This window comes from Argiope bruennichi, chromosome 10, assembly GCF_947563725.1.
Source record: "Argiope bruennichi chromosome 10, qqArgBrue1.1, whole genome shotgun sequence".
Lineage (NCBI taxonomy): Eukaryota > Metazoa > Arthropoda > Arachnida > Araneae > Araneidae > Argiope > Argiope bruennichi.
The window spans coordinates 7,419,200-7,440,050 of record NC_079160.1 but is presented as its reverse complement, the minus strand read 5'-3'; the positions used below and the strand labels follow the sequence as shown (position 1 = coordinate 7,440,050).

Sequence of the window (20,851 nt, the reverse complement as noted above, 5' to 3'; positions counted from 1 at the left end):
AATTTGTTTGCTTTCAATCATTTTTAAATGAGTGTTCTTTCAAGAAAGGTGTATTTTTGCTAAGCATACACTCATCTCGTCACAACTTTCTTTCCTTCTTCTGTGCGCATGCGCACGAGAGCCCACAAGGAAGCAAGCAGCGCAAGGACGAGCACCTCGAACTGAAACCCACGCAGTCGGAATTTTTCCGCAAAAAACGCGCGCGGTGTGAATCACCAGAAGCGCGTCGGTAATTGGCGACCGGCTGCGGGCCTCGTTTAAAAAAGGGCAGGGTGCGTGCGCCTGATTGACCTTCGAAGATTTCACTCCTACCTTGGAATATTCGGTGCTTTCTCCGCGATAGCACCTCCCTTCATAAAGATGAAAACAAACAAACATTATCTTCGCCGCACTGCTCGCTTGCCGAAGCATATTTCGGTAAGAAGTAAAAATGTGATGCTTGGGTGTCTGCCACACATTGATGGATTCAGAGCGCCTGCGTTCAATTAATCTGAGAGTCCGCCTTATGGAGGATAAGAAAGTAACGAGAACTAAATTTATATACGCTTATAACTTTACTTTTATGCTTAGCTTTTTATTTGCATCGCTTTATTTGGAAGCATTATCAGTATTGCTTACTCATATGAATTTATTTTCGCGCATTTGTACAAAGAATATACTTGGTTACTCATCGGGCCTTACATTTCTCATATGAACTTTTCTTTTAAATTCAAGCAATAATTTTCAAATTCTACTTAAATTTGTATCGTATGAAGGTCACTATTTAGCAAAAGTGTCAGAGAGTATCCTTTTTCACAGAAAAGATTCTTTGTGAATATATATAATTAATTTTGAATCTGTCCAAAATAGGATCTGTTCAGCAATTCCGAATGATTTCTATGTGTTAAATTAGAAGAAGAGGATGGGGGGGGGGGGGGAATTCCTCTTATCCCCCGAGACACATCGAAGGCAGTGTTCGCGAGCGTAAAGGTGTGCGGTTTGGGAAATCGGGAAATGGGTTTCATCTCTTTCTTCGGAATAATGACCAATTGAAATTGTAAAATAACACCATTATAATATGATTAGTCTCCATCTTTCGTTCCTTGAATTCCAACGGAAAAATTATTGCAATCATTTTCCGAGAAGCCTTTCCCCTCGTAAACCAAATTTCAAACATCTAAACATGGTGTTTTTCTCTAGGTAGGTTTTTTTTTTTTTTTTTTGACGACCAAAATTCTGTTCTTTCGCATACGAGAAAGCGAAACTCTTTAGTGCAGGCCTTCAAAGTGGACTTGTTTATTCATGGATGAGATATGGTAAGTCGTGCTTGGCTTTCTGGAATCGATGCGCGTTCAAATTCGAGAGTGCACAACAATGACCGAACATGATTCATGGCTAATGCTATTTAATTTATCATTGAAGGAGAAATCTAAATTTATCATTGAATGAGAAATGTATGAAATATTGAGCGGTAAATTAAAGTTTTTTTTAATGGAATTTCAACCTTTATTTTTGAATCAGTGGTGACTCATGGCTTGTGACATTCACGTACAGTTGACAACAACAAAATGGAACACTTTTTTTTTATTACAACATTAGTTGTAATCAAAGAGAAAGAATATCCAGCACTCAATCATTTTTATAGGGGCTTACAGTAGTAACCTTAATTAATCGTCTATCCGGCTAACAATTGTTTCCTCTAAAATAAAAGTCCATATTTTCAATATACACAGATAATTTCATTGACTTAAAATGTCTGTACTGCATCCGCATTTCCCTAATCATTGACTTTTTAAGAAGAAAAAAAAATGGATTAAATAACATATTTCATTTGTCATTAAAATTAAAATATATGTTATTTATTGACGGGATGAACTAAAAAGGATTAAACGATGAATTAACTTTAAAAGTAAGAAAAAATGTTTCGATGTTTAAATAAATAAAAAAAAAATACCAATATTAAGTATAAATCTGAGGCGTGTCGTTTACTCCTCCGAAATTCCTGGTTTAAAACGCGAAAGGAGTCTTATTTTTCTATTAACAGGCTGAAACTTACTTGATATACGGTCCTCGGTAGATTGGCTCTTTTTGGGTGGAGTTTTCAGAAACAAATTAAAGTATATCTTAAGAACTGCTACGAGTTTTAGAACGAAATTTGATACACATGCCTAAGAAGACCTGCTGAATCGAATTATTAAAAAAATCTCGATTTCCATAATAAAAAATTTCGAGAAAGTAGTTAATGAACCATGTTACGTCTATAATGTCAGACGTAATCAGTTTGAATATTTCAACAATCTCACATATCTTTAATCCATTTCCATTCGACACTCATTTTATGATAATGCGATAATGAATAACAAAGTGACAAAGGTGTCCCATTTTTTTGTTGTTGTTGTTGTTGACGACTGTACGCAAGCAATTTTATTTAAGCAGATGTTCGATGACCATAAATATTGTAATTAAAAAGTGAAGGTAATGAAATAAACTGAACAAGTGTATTTGATAAATTGCTATTATTTTCACAAAATTTACATTCACTACAAATTCATTTATTTGGTAATAAATCTAATAATAATTTTTAAACTCCCCTAGAACTCGAAATAGTTGGCGACCACCTTCTGTGAGGAAAACTGGCCAGCTATCAAAATCAGAAATGGGGGATCTTCGCTCGACATTTTCGCAAACACGATGCGGCTCGCTTAGTTTAGATATATTGACGTCCCATTTTAAAGTAACATTAGGGCTATTTTGGGACGGACCTCATCATTGTGAGCCGCGGTCAGATGGCGATGTCGACACCTGAGCTGGAACCCTTCTCTCCAAACTTCCACTCCACATCAGCGGGAGAACGTTTGACCCCGCCGGATGTAACTTTCCACCTGATCCGCTTACACAACGTTTCTTCGGTCGAATCGAGTCTTGAACTTAAAACCTCCGGTTCCGAAGCCGATACCTTACTACCAAGGCCACAGTGGCCCGAGGCGTCTCGAAGGATAATGAAAAGGTTGGATCTCTTTACGCTGGAAAACTCGGGTCGAATCTACAATCTTGGAGTAAACTAAATTCGAATTTCATTTTTCTAGTGTTTTCATTTTTGCTCTTTCAAGTGTTTTCAAATAATCACGTTCACGCACACATAAGAACAGACAGATGAATTTACAACCGATTCAATTAAATGACAAAATCCATCCATTACTTTTTTTGGCTATAATGGTTTGAGATTTATAGTTTAAAACCATTTTTATAGTTTTTTTTTTTTTGACGGGGAAATTGATGAAAATGTCTTCAGACATCTGTGATGGCTCTTCTTTTATGAATGGAGCGAGCGAATGAATCCGCAAAAAACGACCACCTTGTAAACAAATTCTCAAAGCACACAAATTAAAGCAGGTTCTTTCTTCCATAACGCTTCATGCATCCCGGTTTCAGAAGGTCACGGACTCTTCTACCCGTTTCACGCTTTCCGATTATATTTGGTTGGTCAGTCACTGGACGATGCGCTGGCGCGGTGGCACGGCATTCGATAAAAAATTTGTAAGTTGCCGTCTCCCAGAGCTCCGAATCATGCACATGAGGAGCTTCCTTGGACATGCGAAAAGCTTTAGTAGCCCTATGGAGATCCTAAAAACAGGATCTACATCTACAGATCACTTTTGATGTGATTATGGTGTGTATCATAAATAAATTCCTCGACAACAGAAGCTTTCAAGTGTTAAAAAATCAAATGGCATCTAAGATGCAAATAATTTTAAAATTCATACAATTTTAAATATGTAGACACTCCCTTAGGGGAAAATTTATGTACATAATTTGTTAGCATACATTGTTAGTTTTAAAAAGGTACTTTCCCTTTCCATATACGGCGTTAGACAGCAGAATAAAGTTGAGCGGCTCCCTTTTTTTCCACAAATATGCATTAATACACATGCAAAAATCGAATCAAAACCTCAAGTATGTACGATATATTTCACCCATTGCCACAAGTAACGAGTTGCCATACTTTCTTTGCTCGTAGTAATGTGAAATACTCCAATTCTTACTCAACTACTAAAGCAACTCTTCGTAAATTATGACCTTGAGTGTAAGAGCAACACCTCCTAAATTCAGAGAAGGCTATGACGTTGATTTTCGACATACACGGATTCTCTTGGCTCGTATCTTGTCAGATATTTGGCTGTCTCCATCGACATCCGACATGACAAACCATTTTTTTTTTACAAGAATATTCAAGTATTTGCGAAACGACGAAAATCAGCGCTGCGGCCTTCTCAATTTAGGAACTATTGACATGAGGTGGGGACGAACATTTTACAATATGGCAATCCTAAACAAACAGCTCTGTAATTCGCGAGGACTTTATTTCCGCTTCTGGAGTTGCATTTAAAAAGGTCTTCCAATGTATCAAAACTTTTAACCCTTTGAGTACATTTTTTTTTTTTTTTTTTTTTTTTTTTTGCATTTGCAGCACAATTTTTTAGACATTTAAAAGCAGTAGATTTTATGCAAAGATTCATTTATTTCATATTATTCATGACATTGAGACAACTTAGAGTATTTAATACTACAAAAAAAATGAAACATAAATTCAAAAAATGCATTACATTCTGATATGTCAAATGTACCTAAAGGGTTAAAGTAGTAAGCTATTTGTATAATCTCAACTAGAATTTTGAGTTTAAACAAATTCTTATTTTGCAGGAAATTTGCAGATATAAAATGATTAATAGTTACATTTTCATTCTTACTTAAAAAATGCTACAAGATGTGTTCAATAAGACTTGAATTTTTTTCTTGTCAGTAAACAAAGTTACAAAAGCTTAACTGAAATGTAGATCAAGAATGTTTTCCCAATTTTATGAAGGTCAATAACGAGAAAGAATGTTATAAAATCTAATGCAAAGAAAATAATATTTCAGTTGCAGCTTTTGTCTAGTATAAAGAAAACTGATTAGTATGAAATATAAACGTCTGTTTGTGAGAGGAAATTTTCTTTCAAGTATATTTGAATTGCATGAAATCTATTAATATTATAATTCATATTTTACCAACAATTATTTTTAAGTTTTTATGATTTGTACTTGTTCCAGGAGGAACTTTCAAATGTACTGTTATTCAACATTTAGATCTGCTTGTTTGTTTTCGATTGAGTAATTATCCGATTCTATAATGAACGATTGAATTATATTTTGAAAATTGTAAAACTCTACTTTGAATTTTAAAATTATCTTTTTATTTAATACATCCATATAATTTGTAAATATATATAACCTGATATATCATTTTCTTGTTTATCTTTTTATGGTTGAATAATTTATTTTTTTGCACACTTATTTATTTTTTTATTTCATTTTTTTATTTATTGATTCTATTCCAGATCCAGATTCTTTCATTCTATTCCAGATCTCTGCCCACGATGAGCAAAATAAAATGAAACAAAATTTTGTAATTAATTTTTAAAAAATTCGTAATTATGCCTCATTATTCACAATGAACTACAACAAATAGACATCCATAAAATTCTCGGGCTGATATGAAGATGATATTCAGAAATGCCTGAATTTTACAAATGTCTGAAAACACTCGAAAATGTCGAAAAACACTCTCAGAAGAGGCAAGATCGAAGAAAAAAAGAGATGCCAAGTATAAAACAGGCAATATATAAATTTACAATTGTTCTTGTTCTTTTTTTATACTGTGCTTTTGAAATAAACCTGAGTTTACATAAAAATGGAAGAATGCCTTTTTCTTCGCGTCCTATAATAAATCGAGACCTTGGTTTTGTTTTATACTAGAATCTAACTTTGACATTTTTGTTCTATTCATTATTTTTAAACTTTCTTCATATCTCCGAGGTACGCTTTCCATTTATCGCTGTATTATTGAATTTATCCCTCTCTCTCTCTTTCTATATATATATATATATATATATATATATATATATATATATATATATATATACAGAGAGAGAGAGAGAGAGAGAGAGAAATCAATAATAAAGAAAACAGACTAAAATATTTTTTAATAAAAACGCACATGAATAATTTCCAAACAAATAATAAAGAGCGTGCAAAAAACAGCGTAGTTATAAAAACACTGGATGATAAATTACAAATTTAAAGGTTAAAAACATTATTGAGAATTTAACAAAATGTAAGCGTTCAATCTTAAAGCATAGAAAAGCAAATTAGGAATTTAAAAACTGTAAACACTTAATCTAAAAACATTAAAGGAATGATAATAAAAAAAGTGCTTCTTCCCATGCTTCTGCAAGTGCTTCTCTATGAAGCATAGAAAAATAAATAGGATTCTGAATACATACATTAAAATAAAGACGATGAGTGCGGCTATTTCAATAGTATATTTATAATGAAAAAACAGCCAAATTAAGTTTAAAATAATTCTAAAACTTTGGAATTAAATGAAACTAAATTAAGGAAAGAGAAGGAAGAGGTTAAAATTTTTTCAAATCGAAGGTTTTTTAAAAAAAGGTCACAAATGTCTGAATTTATCCTTAAACAGGCCAATATGGCGATACTGTTTGGGAAATGCTTTTAATAGCAATAGCTCAGCAGGGTCAATTTACGGTTCTCTGTCTCCCCCTCCCTCTTTTTTTAGGATTATTTTTTTCCTCGAAAGGAGATGACGAACTGTGGAGAGTAACGGCCGGACGCATTCCGTGCAGGTGATGCTTTTCGGCCAGCGTGCTACTTCTTGGAAGAGAAAAAGCGGAGTTTTTAAAGGAAATCGATTGTGTAATTCGAAGGATTAAGTTCAAATTTCGAATGCCTGGAGGTGAAACGGTTTATTCCTCCAGTTGTTTCAAATCAGTCAAATCGGTTTGGAAAAGGGAAGGAAAATGAAGGGTTTTTTTTTTTTTTTTTTTTTTTTTTTTTTAAGGCGAATCGGTATATGAATCTAGTTTAAGAATTTAGCTAACTGAAGTTTAGGGAAAACAATCTCGTGTGTTTTAAAGTGATGTCTGGAGAATAATGCTGAAGCTGCGAGATCTGTTTCTCATTAGATCATTCGCATCTCAGAACTTCCGCTTCGATTTTTAGACCGCATGTCAGGAATGCTCATTCCTCCATTTTTTCATATCAGTAATATTTGCTACGCAGTCAAGTGATGAAAATAGAATTCATGAATTTTTTGCGAAATTAGGTAAATCACCAGAAAATTTTTTCGCAAGTCATCATTGAAAAATAAATAAAAAAACTTAGTTAAAAAATTAAGTTATACATTTTTTCATGTAAATAAATACCACAATAATTTTTCTACATCTCATTTATTTTAACTTTTCACCTCATTTCTTCTTTTTATTTTTACTTCGTCTTATAAAAGTAAGAAAAGTGGAAGTAATTGAGAATATATATTTTGAATTTAAATAATTACAAATTTATAACTTCTCAGTTGAAATGTCTTTGTTAAAACTTTATTTATTGCAAATCAAAAATTTGTTTATAATTTTTCATTAACTAATGATTAAATTATTCCAAATTGATTATTTTTTTTAAAAGTACAAATTAGTCAATCAATGGGACACTCATTGATCGAATGATTGAAATGACGATAATAGAACTCCAGTTATTCAAATAACTGATATGATTGGAGATCTAATTATTTAGAATGCTAAATATCGGAATTGTTGTGATTTAAAAATAAAAATCCAATTTAAAGACTGCAAAAGTTTAACTTTGTAACAACAAGAAGTGATATTTTAATACAAAATGCAACAATGCAAAACGTAAATAACAGGATTTTTTTGTAGTCCTTAATATATCGAGCCATTTTCGACCTCCCCCCCCCCTTAAGAAATGGCCTTTTTCCAATCATCCGAATATTCGATACTCCTGATAGTATCTAATCCAAATTAATCCGCAAAAATGGGAATTTTGATCTATTAATTAAAGTGCGCGAACCATCATAGTATTAAATTAAGCAAATTTCAGACTCTATCGGTCCCTGCATAGAGTGTCTTACTTTCTTTTATAATCGGCAAGTAAATGTATAAAAAGAATAAATAAACTAAATGCCTTTTAATTTCTTAGATAAAAATTATTGCATAAAAATTTATACCAGATAAGCGTCGGAGCCTCTAGTCGGAAATTTCGTAGCTTGACACTATTTGATGCTCGGTTCGGCTGTCTACATTATTCTTAAAAAATTACTTATAATTCTAAAATAATATGAATTATTGTTATTACAAGTATTATTGTAAATTATATTTAATTTTTAAAATTCTCATTAAAATTTGAGAAAACTTTTACCCTTTGTATCAATGAAAAGTTAATTTTTTTTAGATTAAAAGTTGATTTTTTAATGTATTTTTGTACAATATTAAATTCTAAAATGATTAAAGAACAGCAATAATACTTCAATTAATTTTTTATTGGGAATCTAGTGAGTGATTTTTAAGTGAATCTTAGTGATCATCTGCAATTTAAGAAGTAACTTTACACAAAAATTAGCAGCTCAAGCAGCAATGGCCGGCCGTATTAGAATATTTTAAACCATTTCTATATCATATAGCATTGGCAACATTCAGATCATAAACATTATCATGTTAATATCGTGATAAAAGGAATCGGGAGGTGTGAACTGTAATGATCCTCAGAATAGTGCTCGGGCGCATTGCCCTTTGGGGTAGAAAACACGTGATTGAATGGGCGATAACCCACCTCAACGCACTTTCCGAACGAAAAAACATAATAACGAGCTCGGGAATCTTGCAGTAATAAAAGCAGCAATGTGGGAAAATACAGAACTTGTGTGGGTGGAATGTCACCGATAATTTACTAATGCCACAATTGAATTGCAGTGAGAAAATGTATTTCTGACGACTCCAGAGCTGGCGTTAATGCCTTTGGATCGGCAGTAACATCGGGTGCAACCAACCTGTTGAAATCGATTCGAGGCGAAAGCACTTTCAAATGAAACTGAAAGCAAACGGTTCTGAACTACGGCATTTGCTAATATCTGCAACTATGTATCAGACGTTTATTTCCTATTACTGTGTCAGAAATAACGCATCATGAAATGTCGCTGTTGTGGGGAAAAAATCGTGCAAATCTTACGAAAATGAATTTCATCATGTAAATTACCAAAGATATAGAGAACGTCCAAAAGTTTAAAGAAACATTAAAAATCAATAATTTTTTTATGCAGAAAGAATGGCAGGGAAAACTAAAATTTTTACAGTTTTTTAGGCTGGCATTCTTTCTGCAATTTGGGGGTTCGCATGCAAAATTAGGCCTAAAGCATTGTTGAGTTGCAACAATTCTTTAGGTTTGATGCGTTATCGTGCGGTTTCTCGTTTGGCAGTCTCAGAAACCTAATGGGACGCGATGGTCCATTCGCGATTTAAGTTGTCTCAGTTATGGTCGCTGTCACGTAAATTGTCACTATATTATGTTCGTGGACATCATTATATCATGCTCGTGGACACGTGTTTCTTTTAAGGGCCATAAATGGATTATACTGCTGTTACATTCTAGATGTCTTTCAAAGAAATGCCAAAGAATTTTCTCGTCGATGCGTAGCTCTTTTAAGAAAAAGAAGCTACTGAAAAAAGGGCCCCTATACAAAAATAAATTATTCTTATAATAAGACAATATAAGAATGAAAGTGCAGAAGGGGAGTTTACAATGAATTGCAAGGTGACTATAAAAAAATGTTTTATAAATTCATGAATCCTTGAGGATCATTTCGTTTAAGGGAATTGAATGAAATGTTTGTTGTAGATCTTTTAGACTCATTTATTTCAAGCACTTAGTAGAACAAAGCTCCCGAAAACTGATAGCATTTTATTTATTGATACGTTATCTTCAGAATAAAAAGAAACATAAATATCAATGGAATTGGACATGCAGCATAAAAAAATACCGGCCCTAGACAATACAGGAAAAGGTGAAACCACTAATAAAAAGAGATAAGAAACATGAAAGCAAAACATTGAATTAAGTTTCCCTCCTGAATTTTGCTTGTGTATCCAGAGTTTTAACATGTAAGAATATGGGGATCCTGTTTCGACCGAAAGATTTTCATATACTTACAATGATTGTCTAAAGACGGCCCCCATAGTGACTCCCTTTCCTTTTGCTACCTTACATAATATTACAAAAATGGATTTTCTGTATGCCTGATTTATCCGTTGAAATTTATTTTATGATTTTAAAAATGTCGAGAATAAAAAGGCAGGAGACTACACTTGAGCATTAGAGCAATGAAATTCACAAGAGAAACAGTGCATAATCGATCGTATTTTGGACAGTGGAGCAGGCCTTTCTGGCACAATGTCCAAGAAGAATATACTATGCCAAACATTAAGTGGATTTATTCTTGAACCGTATGGGAAGATCGTCTGAACAAAAACGAAAATGAGCCAAAGTGGTTCCTATATAGTTTCGTATTTTAAATAAAGTCTTTTTATTAAATTCGGAAATAGGTGGAATTTTGAAATTGTGCTGACGAGCCTTTTATCTTCCTTAAAAGAAATCATCTGTGACATGCACAATTTGTATATTTGAAAAGTTTGTAACGATCTACTATTTATTATCGATATGGATTTTATATCGTTGATATCGATATGGAGCCCTAAATCATAATATTTATACATCGCCAGTCATATTATTGACATTAAAAAAAGTTTTTGTCTCACTCTGTAGAGCAACAAAGATAGCAAAATTAACGTCTCTTTATATAGCTTTGGTAGGACCTGTATTTAAGAATAACTTTTTTAAAAAAATTAAAAGAATAGTCTTATGTATTATGATTCATTACCCGAGCAGGATAACAGCAATTGGTTGAGTTTCTTAAAACTAATAATTTTTTAAACATTTATTGTAGACAAATTCAGAAGCAATCCAATCTTATTGTGACTCAAGCAGATGGGCAAAAGGCAGATTGTCTCCTTCCTTACGAGTAGAATAGCGCCGTTCGAATTCAGTTAAGAAAACAGGATTATTTAGTAAGAATTACTCCGAGACATAAAAGCAGCCAAAAGGGAGGATGATTTATTATTCTAATGGGTTTCAATGAGACATTCCAAGTTGGCCTTGATCCGGGCCATTTCATCCATGGCTGGAAACAACAAAAGGGGTGATCGAATGACGGAGAGTAGCTACTTCCTCCCTCAACCTATTGCCGAGGGATGGATGTGCGTAACAGGATGCAAATACTCTCTCCTCTGGAGTTAATTTATTGGCACTGGGTTAATTATCGTCTGGGGGCTGCGGCAAGGGCGAGGCTAATTGAAGAGAGGAGTCGGGATGATGGCTTCTCGTGAGTTGATTTCCATGGCACTCTTTGTTGCGTGTTGGGACGCCTAGAGAGTTCCACACTGGATGGAACCGGATGGACTGGCCTGATCCGAATTTGAGGATTTTTAGTGACGACTTCCTACATGGGCTGTCAAAAAGGAATTCAAAGGAATTTTCAGAAGTGACGCAGGTTGATCTCTAGCATTTCGGAAGTGACGCTTATGCTAGACCAATTATTGTTCGCAACCATTGTTTCTCTGAAGTGATACCTCACGAAAAAATTACTAGGGCAATGTTTTCGTGGACAGTGGTGAATTATAGCACCGAAGTGGCAATGCAAGTTATTTCGTTTGTTATTTTTAAGGAAAAAGTTTGCACTAATAATTTTTAGGAAAAATAGTAAACCTTATATTTTTTTCGTTGAGAAATAACATTCATTAAACAATTAAAAAAATCTGGTAAAATTATCAGCTAATGCAGCAAAAAAGTCGGCTGCTGTAGTCTAAATTTTAAATAAATGAGAAATTATCAAAAGAAATGCGCAAAGTCGACTTTTTTTGTTTTCGTTAAAATGCTATGAGCTCTTAATTGCTTTCTTGCTTCAGAATCACAGAAATATTTCATTTTTTTTTTTCAGATGGTTGACATATAACTCTAAATAAATCACGAAAGATGACTTACTTGTTGTGGAAATCCTCAAAATCTTCAGCCTGTTCATCGATGGTCGATTCTGGATCCAAGTAATTCCCGTAATCCCCTTCGCACCCATTGTATCTGTAGAGTTGCAAAGTACAGTCATCTAACTGCGAAGAAAAGAAACGGAACCATGGCTATAGTATTGATTACCATATGCTTAAAAAAAAGAAAGAAATGAAATAGAAGTTCTCATAAATACATTTCATCAACAAAACGTTATTAAGTAAGAGTTGCCCATTAATCAGCTCAATTATTTAATTCATTATTTTAATCATTTGGTTGTGTTTTCTAAATTTTCTGTGCTGTTTTAATTGTGTTTGCTAATCATTTGTGTTTTTAGTTGTGTTTAGGGAATTCTTAAATTTTGATATGAACATGTTTATTTAAAACAAATATAGCTAATAATTTTAAAAAAATTGTGCTGAACATAATTGTGAAAACGATTAATCAATGCGAAGTAAGCATCTAAATTATTTTAGCATATGAAAAATAATTATTTTTAAGAAAACGTGAAACTGGCAGATTTTATTTGTAAATTTATTCTATAGCTATGTGGTTCTTAAAGAAAAATGCCATGATTCATTGTTTACAGAAAAGAAAGGAATTATTATTTTATGCTATGAATTAAGAAGAGGAATCGTTTGTAGAATTGCTACTGGCGAAAGTTAGTAATTAAATCAGAAAGAAATGAAACAAAATTGATTTGTTAAAAATGAATTAAGTGTTAAGTTTTTTTACAAGAAAGCCTGACATTGCCACGATATTTTATTCATATACCACCTATACACATTTTCAAGATGTTTTGAAAAAAATGCAGCATCTACATCAAATTTTATCAAATTAAAACATTTCAATTCATTATGAAACAGGAATTCCTTGGAAAATATAAAAGTATGGCAAAGATGATAATAAAAGAAATGAAACACATATAGTGCCTTATGTGATTGAAATGATTTATAATCCTATCAGCAGCAAAATTATAAAAATAATATAAATTACTTAATTAAAAAGATAAATATAAAAACCAACACTATTTCATTTCTTTAAAAGTTCTTATAACTGAATATTTGATTTCTCATTCTTTTCTTGGCGAAATAAAACAAGCAATGTATCAGTTAAAGAGTAAAACGCACTTTGATTTTGCAGCCAAGGTCGGCTTCTTGAAAAATTGCGAATTGAAACAAAATCTTATGAATCACCGCTCGCGTCGCTGTGTGTGGGATGGTCTTTTGTTACTTTTCGCTCTTGGCCGGCAGAAAATGCGAATAAATAAGGAAACTTCATGTGACAGGTCTGAAAAAAAGCGAGCTCGACGAGCGCTCATTTATTCCAATTAACTTCAGTTGATTACAATAATTTCCTACGCAAATGGACCTCAGAATGCGTTGCGGACTTGACAGACAACTTCCATTTCTTCTCCATATAGAAGCGAATGCTGAAATTATTTTAAGAATAGGTTTAGAAATGGTTTCTATCCCAGAATGACCACTTTAGAATTAATAAAAGAATGCGTTGCTAATTTAAACCAATCTCCTTTTTCTTTCTAAAAAAAAAACAAAATTATGTAGTTTATCTATTGAAAACTAATTATCAAAATATTGTGAGAATGCTATTTGAATCAGAACTCTTGTGAAATGATGGCAGACTCAACAGGTTACACGTTGTGCGGGCATTTTTTGCATGTGATTTACTGAGGCGAAAGTTTTAGTTTAGTTTAGTTATATTAACGACTCGTTTTAAAGCAATCGTGCACCAGACCCTCTTACATGACAGTTCTTCGGTGGAATTAGGTTTCGAACTTCACACCTTCCAGGTAAGAAGCTGAGACTTTATCACCAGACCACGGCGGCCCTCAAAGGCGCAACGGCAGCCGTTAAATTTGCACAAACGTATGAAAATGTCAAGGCATCATTGCTCGAACATGCTTTGGGACTGCATGAAATACCGGGCATTTTTGAAATACTGACTTCTGACATGAAATAAATACTTCTTCACTGACACTGAAACGCATATATTGATTATTGCAATTATTGTTGTAAAAACCGCTGTAAAGAAATACTTGCTGCTGATAAACAATATTTTATGTTTATTTTCACACCTATGTCTTATGTACCCGCCAATAGAATCCTAAGCAAAAAATTTTCATTGCACACATTAATCCATACGTGCCACCCAGTATATAAACCCCAGAAATTTTGTTTGCCTAAAATATAATAGTCCAGGTGAATAAATCAATATCTTTTGAATAGTTATAGCCGTAATATGTATCAAATCGCTATATATATATATATATACACTGGCAACGCATGTTGGCATTTTTCAGATACATCCTTATGTCTGGTTAAGTAGTTTTGAATACGATCTCAATACAATTTCAGCTCGCCAATGTAAAAACCATCCTTCAAATAATTCAGAAACAATCAATATTTTGTGTGATGAATTTAAAATAAACTTGTTTCTTTTTATAAAGCTACAATCTACAGTCTTCGGAATGGATAGCGTGACGTTTTTTTTTTTTGTTTTTTTTTGCTTAGCTCCCATAAGTTTATTAATTTATAAATATTGTTAGAACACAGCGCTATTCAAAAAATAAACAAATAACATTTCTTCAATTGTCAAAAACGTTTTGAAGATATTATGCGGCTGCTGAAAATTGATGTTAATTTTGCTAATTTGGTTCCATTTTTTTAAAATAATACACATTCTTCACATTTCAGTGCTGTCTGCAAATATAACACCGCTGAAATGTTATTTTTTCATTTTATTATTTATAATTAATGTTACGTTAGAGATTCCATAAGACAAACATCAACGGACACTTACAATCACGTGACCTAAACCTTCGGTTAAAGATAAATTTCGGGCTCCATACAAGACTCGCACGAATTATATGGAGGGTCTATGGCAAGAGAATAAATAATGAAAACTTCACAATTTTGTGTGCCCATGGGGAGAAGAGAACCTTTTAGCGTCGTTGATGATGATAACTTTAGTCTTGAGAATGTAAAAGGCGTTATCCTTTAAAAAAAATATGTGAAACGTGATTAAAAAAAATACGTGCACGACACTATGAGGATATTCTTACTCCAATTTTCACGGCATTGCCAGAAGTCGAACATACATAGAGCTTTGAATTCAACAGTGGAAATAAATATGGAACAGCTTTTTTAAGGAGCACTTTGAAAAGAGAATTTAGCCTTCAGATCCAAAGTTAAGAATTTTTAGAAAAAAAAAAGGGGGGGGGGGATCTAAAAGCCTGATATTGAAATATCAGTTTACAGAACCAAAGAAGAGAATTCTTTTATTCTTTAGTTTGAGTACTGTATATTGAAGCAATATTCGCAGCTTCTTTACATAATGGAAATAGAATATGAACAAGAAGATTGGAGGATTTTCATCGACAGTGCCACCACAGATTTTTTCCCTCTCTGCAATCGCTATCCTTACCACCATATAGCTAATTCTAGGAAACTTAAAGAAACAATGGGGAGCATAAGAGATCTATTTGTGGATTGTCAATTTTCTACTGGCATAGCGACAGTAATGGCACAAAAAGATTACAGAAAAAAAATGACCTTTAACAGAAATGATATAGAAAATATTATTAAATGTAAATTCATTGATAGAAGTAAGATAAATTATTAAAAAGTTTTTGGGTAACTACATAGAAGAAAATCTGATACAAAGTAAGTTCGAAAATTTTGTTCTAGTAAGAATCTAAAGGGACATTTTGTTTGGCAACCATCTGGATTACGTTAATGAGGGAACAGGGATATCAAAGAAATAACAGAAAAAATATATTAAGGTAGGTTGGGCACATATATGATGGCAATTTATTGCTGAAATTTCGAACATAAAACTCCTTCTAAACTTGAAAGGAAATCATAGAAGAAGTGCTTTTCTATGAAATAATTGAATCAATTTATTTAGATTTTATTCTATCGATTTCATCCAACTTCATCACATTTTAACATACCATTAATAAATTAGTATACAATTACTATTGATCAATTTTAATGTATTGAAATTTATTATTTTTTATTTTATTCATTAATAAAGTTTTAAATTGAATTATTTAGCACATATTTGACATAAATTTCATGCGATTCCTTAATTTTTTTTTCTTATTTATATATTGATCATGCTTTATAATTAAATTGATTTTGGATCAATAGTTTTATAATTATTTTTGGATGAGATAGTTTTATTGATATTAAACTGCTGCATACATATTACCATTGAAATTTAATGTTCATTTTGTCTCGAAAGCTAGAGCCAGTTTTACAGGAAACATGTCTGGGATAGCAGCGCGAAAATCATTGATAATAAAATCGCATTCGACAGAATAATCAGGCTGCTAGTTTCATTTTAAGCTATTTATAAATGTTTTGATTTTGATTTCAAAAACTTTAATGGCGGGTAGATTTCACTGGCGCATAAGATAAACACAGCCATGCTGCTCCAAAATATGGTTACATGTTCTTTCATAGTCAACAGAGATTCAATTAATAATTAAGCTTTCAGTTTTTTCACGTTTCATAATTCTCGTCAAAAGGATCGAAAATTTGGTCTAAATGAGAAGGATATCACACAAATCATTCATTCGATTAAGTGATCACCAACAAGACGAATCTAAAATGCCTGATAACTACTTTATCGAATGTTTATAAGATCTCAAGACAGCGATCAAAAAAGCTCGAAACCCAAGAAGAAACTCCCACCGTTTCGCACTCCCAGCTCGTTAGCGCACAAAGGATTTGCTTCTGCTGAAACTGGATAGCAAAACCAAAATAAACACAACAAACATGGCGCGGAAACGAAGCGACGCGCATCGGGCACTATTTTTCTTGGAGAGTGGCCAGCCGAGGTCAGAGCACCGACGCGGCAGACCCCAGGGACTTCTTCCTCCCCCGTGTGATGATTTCGTTCACAGCACGACAAACGATGTTTTTTCAAACAAAAACTGTATTTATCTCTTCTCATTCAGAAGCAGAAAGAAGTGGTCATAAACACTCGTTCTGAGCGTTTTAGTTTCTAGGTTTTGGATCCATGTAAGATTTAGAACCGAGAACAGCGACGGAAGTTGGAATATGAAGAGTGTTATATGAAGATCTTAAAGAGTGTTGTTATGAGAGAAAAAATATGTCGTTTGCCATTACGCCAGATATGAAGAGGTGGCAATGATATTAATATGCATGGCGCCATTTACACTTTCTCGTAATCAGTGGCACATAAATCAGAATGCGTGGAATGCGAAACGGACAAGAGCTCTGGGAATGACGGTGGTAACGAAGCAACAGGAGATGACATGTTCTTCTACAAAAGTAAACTGTTAGTGTACTATTGTCAATTTTTACTATTAAACAAAGAAATACATTTTCCGTTTAATGGAAAAATGTTTGAGAATATAATTCACAAAGAGTTGAGAATGCTCTTTTCACTTATAAACCACGGCGTTTTCTGTTTACATCCGTAGCGCAGTGCAGACAACAGCATATGCATTCCAGACTCTCTTCCCTTTGCCTCGTTAACTCAGAATTCGAGGCAGATCTCCAATTTCGAATTGAAATTTTCATTCATGCAGGTTTTTGCTTTTTTAAGTTTTCATTTTCATCAGCTAATGCAGACCGTCATACAGTCAATCCTTTGATGGATCCAGGCGAAACATTTCAAAAAACTCTTCAAGCCTTTTATTACAACTGTTGTTAAATGTCACGTATCTAGCTTTTTCCGTTTTTGAGTTACGGGACGGGCATTCAGAAGGATTTCCTGCTGATTATCAAAATTCAATATCAATGTACAATTTTTGCGTAGAGATCACACACCAAATGTCAATCTGTAACTCGCTACGATTAACCAGAACAGCAGATATGTATCAAATTTTAGACCATATCCGTTGACGAACTAATTCTCTGCTCGTCTGTTCTGTTTATATATATATATATATATATATATATATATATATATATATATATATATATATATATATATATATATATATATATATATATATATATATATATATATATATATATACAAAAGTATTAGAATCAAGTTAATAGGAAAAACAAAAACCAAATAAAAATTAAACCAAAAAAATTATTAAAAAATATTAAAAAAGAATCCGGCCTGAAGACTTTTTCAAGGGTCACCCTCAGGCAGGGATTCAAATAAAGGGATTTTTTCTGTGAGGACATACAGACATTAAGTCTAATAATGATTCCTCGTGACCCGAAAATCCCCCGAAATTATGCCCAAGAGATATACCATTTTAACAGAAAGGAAATACAAAATAACAAATTAGAAAAAAACCACAAAGTAAAAATACAATAAAAACAATAACAATAAAAACAAAAACAGCATTAAAATTAAAATTAAAATTAAAAACGAAAAGGCCAAGACATACCATCCTACAGTGAACGAAACTTTAAACAATCGATTGTGATTTCCTGTTTTTGAAAGTTAACGGTAAATTATGTAAACAGAGGTAGGCACCCAGCGCCATCTATTGAGTGATCCAATATGCAAGTAAATTTCTATTTTTATTTAAGCCAAAAGATTAATCCCAAACCATACCTTGTTTAATTAAAAAATTGACATTACAGTAATTTCTAGGAAAATCATTTTTAATTAAATTTTTAAGGAGGATATTTGATGCTTCAATATAAGAATTTTTATTATTGCAAACCCTTTTGATCCTGTTAACTTGTGAGAAAATAAGATTTTTGAAAATTTTAGAGTTTAGATTGGAATGGTAGTTACATAGTTTTGTTATTTTAAAGTTGAAATCATCCCTTTTATCGTATATACCAACTATTGTTTTATCATTAGCAATTTCGATTTTTAAATCTAGAAAGGTAGCCTCAAGTTGATTTATATTTGTATCTTTTAGAATTAAATCTTTTGGATAGCAATTAGTAATAATATTAGTATTGTCGAAGTTAATCAAAAGTAGGTCATCAATATATCTCCACCCGTTTATTAAATTATATTTAATTATTTTTTTCTCATAGTAATGCAGGAAAATATTAGCTAAAGCACTTGAGAAAGCTGTCCCCATTGGAATGCCCTTGACTTGTTTATAAAAATTAATACCATTAAACACGTAATTTTCAGTAATATTAAAATTACATAACTCAAGCCAGTTATTTTTAGGAATGATATTTTCATTTAAATATTCGTCATATATAAAAGTGCAGAAATTTATTAATTTTTCATGAGGTAGATTAGTGTATAAATTTTCGAAATCAAAAGTATTAAGTTTATTAATGTTGTTATCTTTAAGAAAATCCAATACTTCTTTGTTACTAGAAATAATAAAGTTGTCTTCATTTTTTATTTTGTCCAGGATAATTTTTAAGTATTTAAAGAAATGTTTACCCGTATAGTAATTATAACTACCAGTGCTACAGGTTACGAATCTGAATTTTAATGGATTTTTATGAAATTTAACTGTTGGGAATAAATAAGGATAGTTAAGAGAGCAAGTCTTAGTTTTGGTTTTTTTTGCGAAAGCTAGCATTCTTTTATCTAATTCCTTTTTCCCGGTGTTCTTTAACATATAAGTTGCATTAGAGTTATATTCATTAATTAAAAGTTCTTTATAATAATATTTACAAATTAAACAGAAATTATTTGCTGATTTATCTATTACTGTAATAACAAATTTTTCTTTTAAATTTTTTATTTCATTTTTTAATATTTTACTAAAATAAATCCCACGTTCTTTAGATCTGTCAAAATCAGTATTCAATTTTATTTTAATTTCCTTTAAAATTCTCACTTTCCATTCCGGAAGGTTTCGGAGATCTAAAGAACGTGGGATTTATTTTAGTAAAATATTAAAAAATGAAATAAAAAATTTAAAAGAAAAATTTGTTATTACAGTAATAGATAAATCAGCAAATAATTTCTGTTTAATTTGTAAATATTATTATAAAGAACTTTTAATTAATGAATATAACTCTAATGCAACTTATATGTTAAAGAACACCGGGAAAAAGGAATTAGATAAAAGAATGCTAGCTTTCGCAAAAAAAACCAAAACTAAGACTTGCTCTCTTAACTATCCTTATTTATTCCCAACAGTTAAATTTCATAAAAATCCATTAAAATTCAGATTCGTAACCTGTAGCACTGGTAGTTATAATTACTATACGGGTAAACATTTCTTTAAATACTTAAAAATTATCCTGGACAAAATAAAAAATGAAGACAACTTTATTATTTCTAGTAACAAAGAAGTATTGGATTTTCTTAAAGATAACAACATTAATAAACTTAATACTTTTGATTTCGAAAATTTATACACTAATCTACCTCATGAAAAATTAATAAAGGTCTGCACTTTTATATATGACGAATATTTAAATGAAAATATCATTCCTAAAAATAACTGGCTTGAGTTATGTAATTTTAATATTACTGAAAATTACGTGTTTAATGGTATTAATTTTTATAAACAAGTCAAGGGCATTCCAATGGGGACAGCTTTCTCAAGTGCTTTAGCTAATATTTTCCTGCATTACTATGAGAAAAAAATAATTAAATATAATTTAATAAACGGGTGGAGATATATTGATGACCTACTTTTGATTAACTTCGACAATACTAATATTATTACTAATTGCTATCCAAAAGATTTAATTCTAAAAGATACAAATATAAATCAACTTGAGGCTACCTTTCTAGATTTAAAAATCGAAATTGCTAATGATAAAACAATAGTTGGTATATACGATAAAAGGGATGATTTCAACTTTAAAATAACAAAACTATGTAACTACCATTCCAATCTAAACTCTAAAATTTTCAAAAATCTTATTTTCTCACAAGTTAACAGGATCAAAAGGGTTTGCAATAATAAAAATTCTTATATTGAAGCATCAAATATCCTCCTTAAAAATTTAATTAAA

The 20,851-nt window shown here is 31.8% G+C and overlaps 1 protein-coding gene across 1 annotated transcript in view; it reads right to left on the bottom strand.

The window, feature by feature from the left end:
* LOC129989010 (FH1/FH2 domain-containing protein 3-like) overlaps positions 1-20,851 on the bottom strand; it is a 249,089-nt gene that overhangs the window by 80,529 nt on the left and 147,709 nt on the right. Inside the window, exon 6 of the mRNA XM_056097316.1 lies at positions 11,922-12,043. Within this exon, the coding sequence (XP_055953291.1) occupies positions 11,922-12,043 (122 nt within the window). The remainder of the gene's footprint in view (positions 1-11,921; positions 12,044-20,851) is intronic.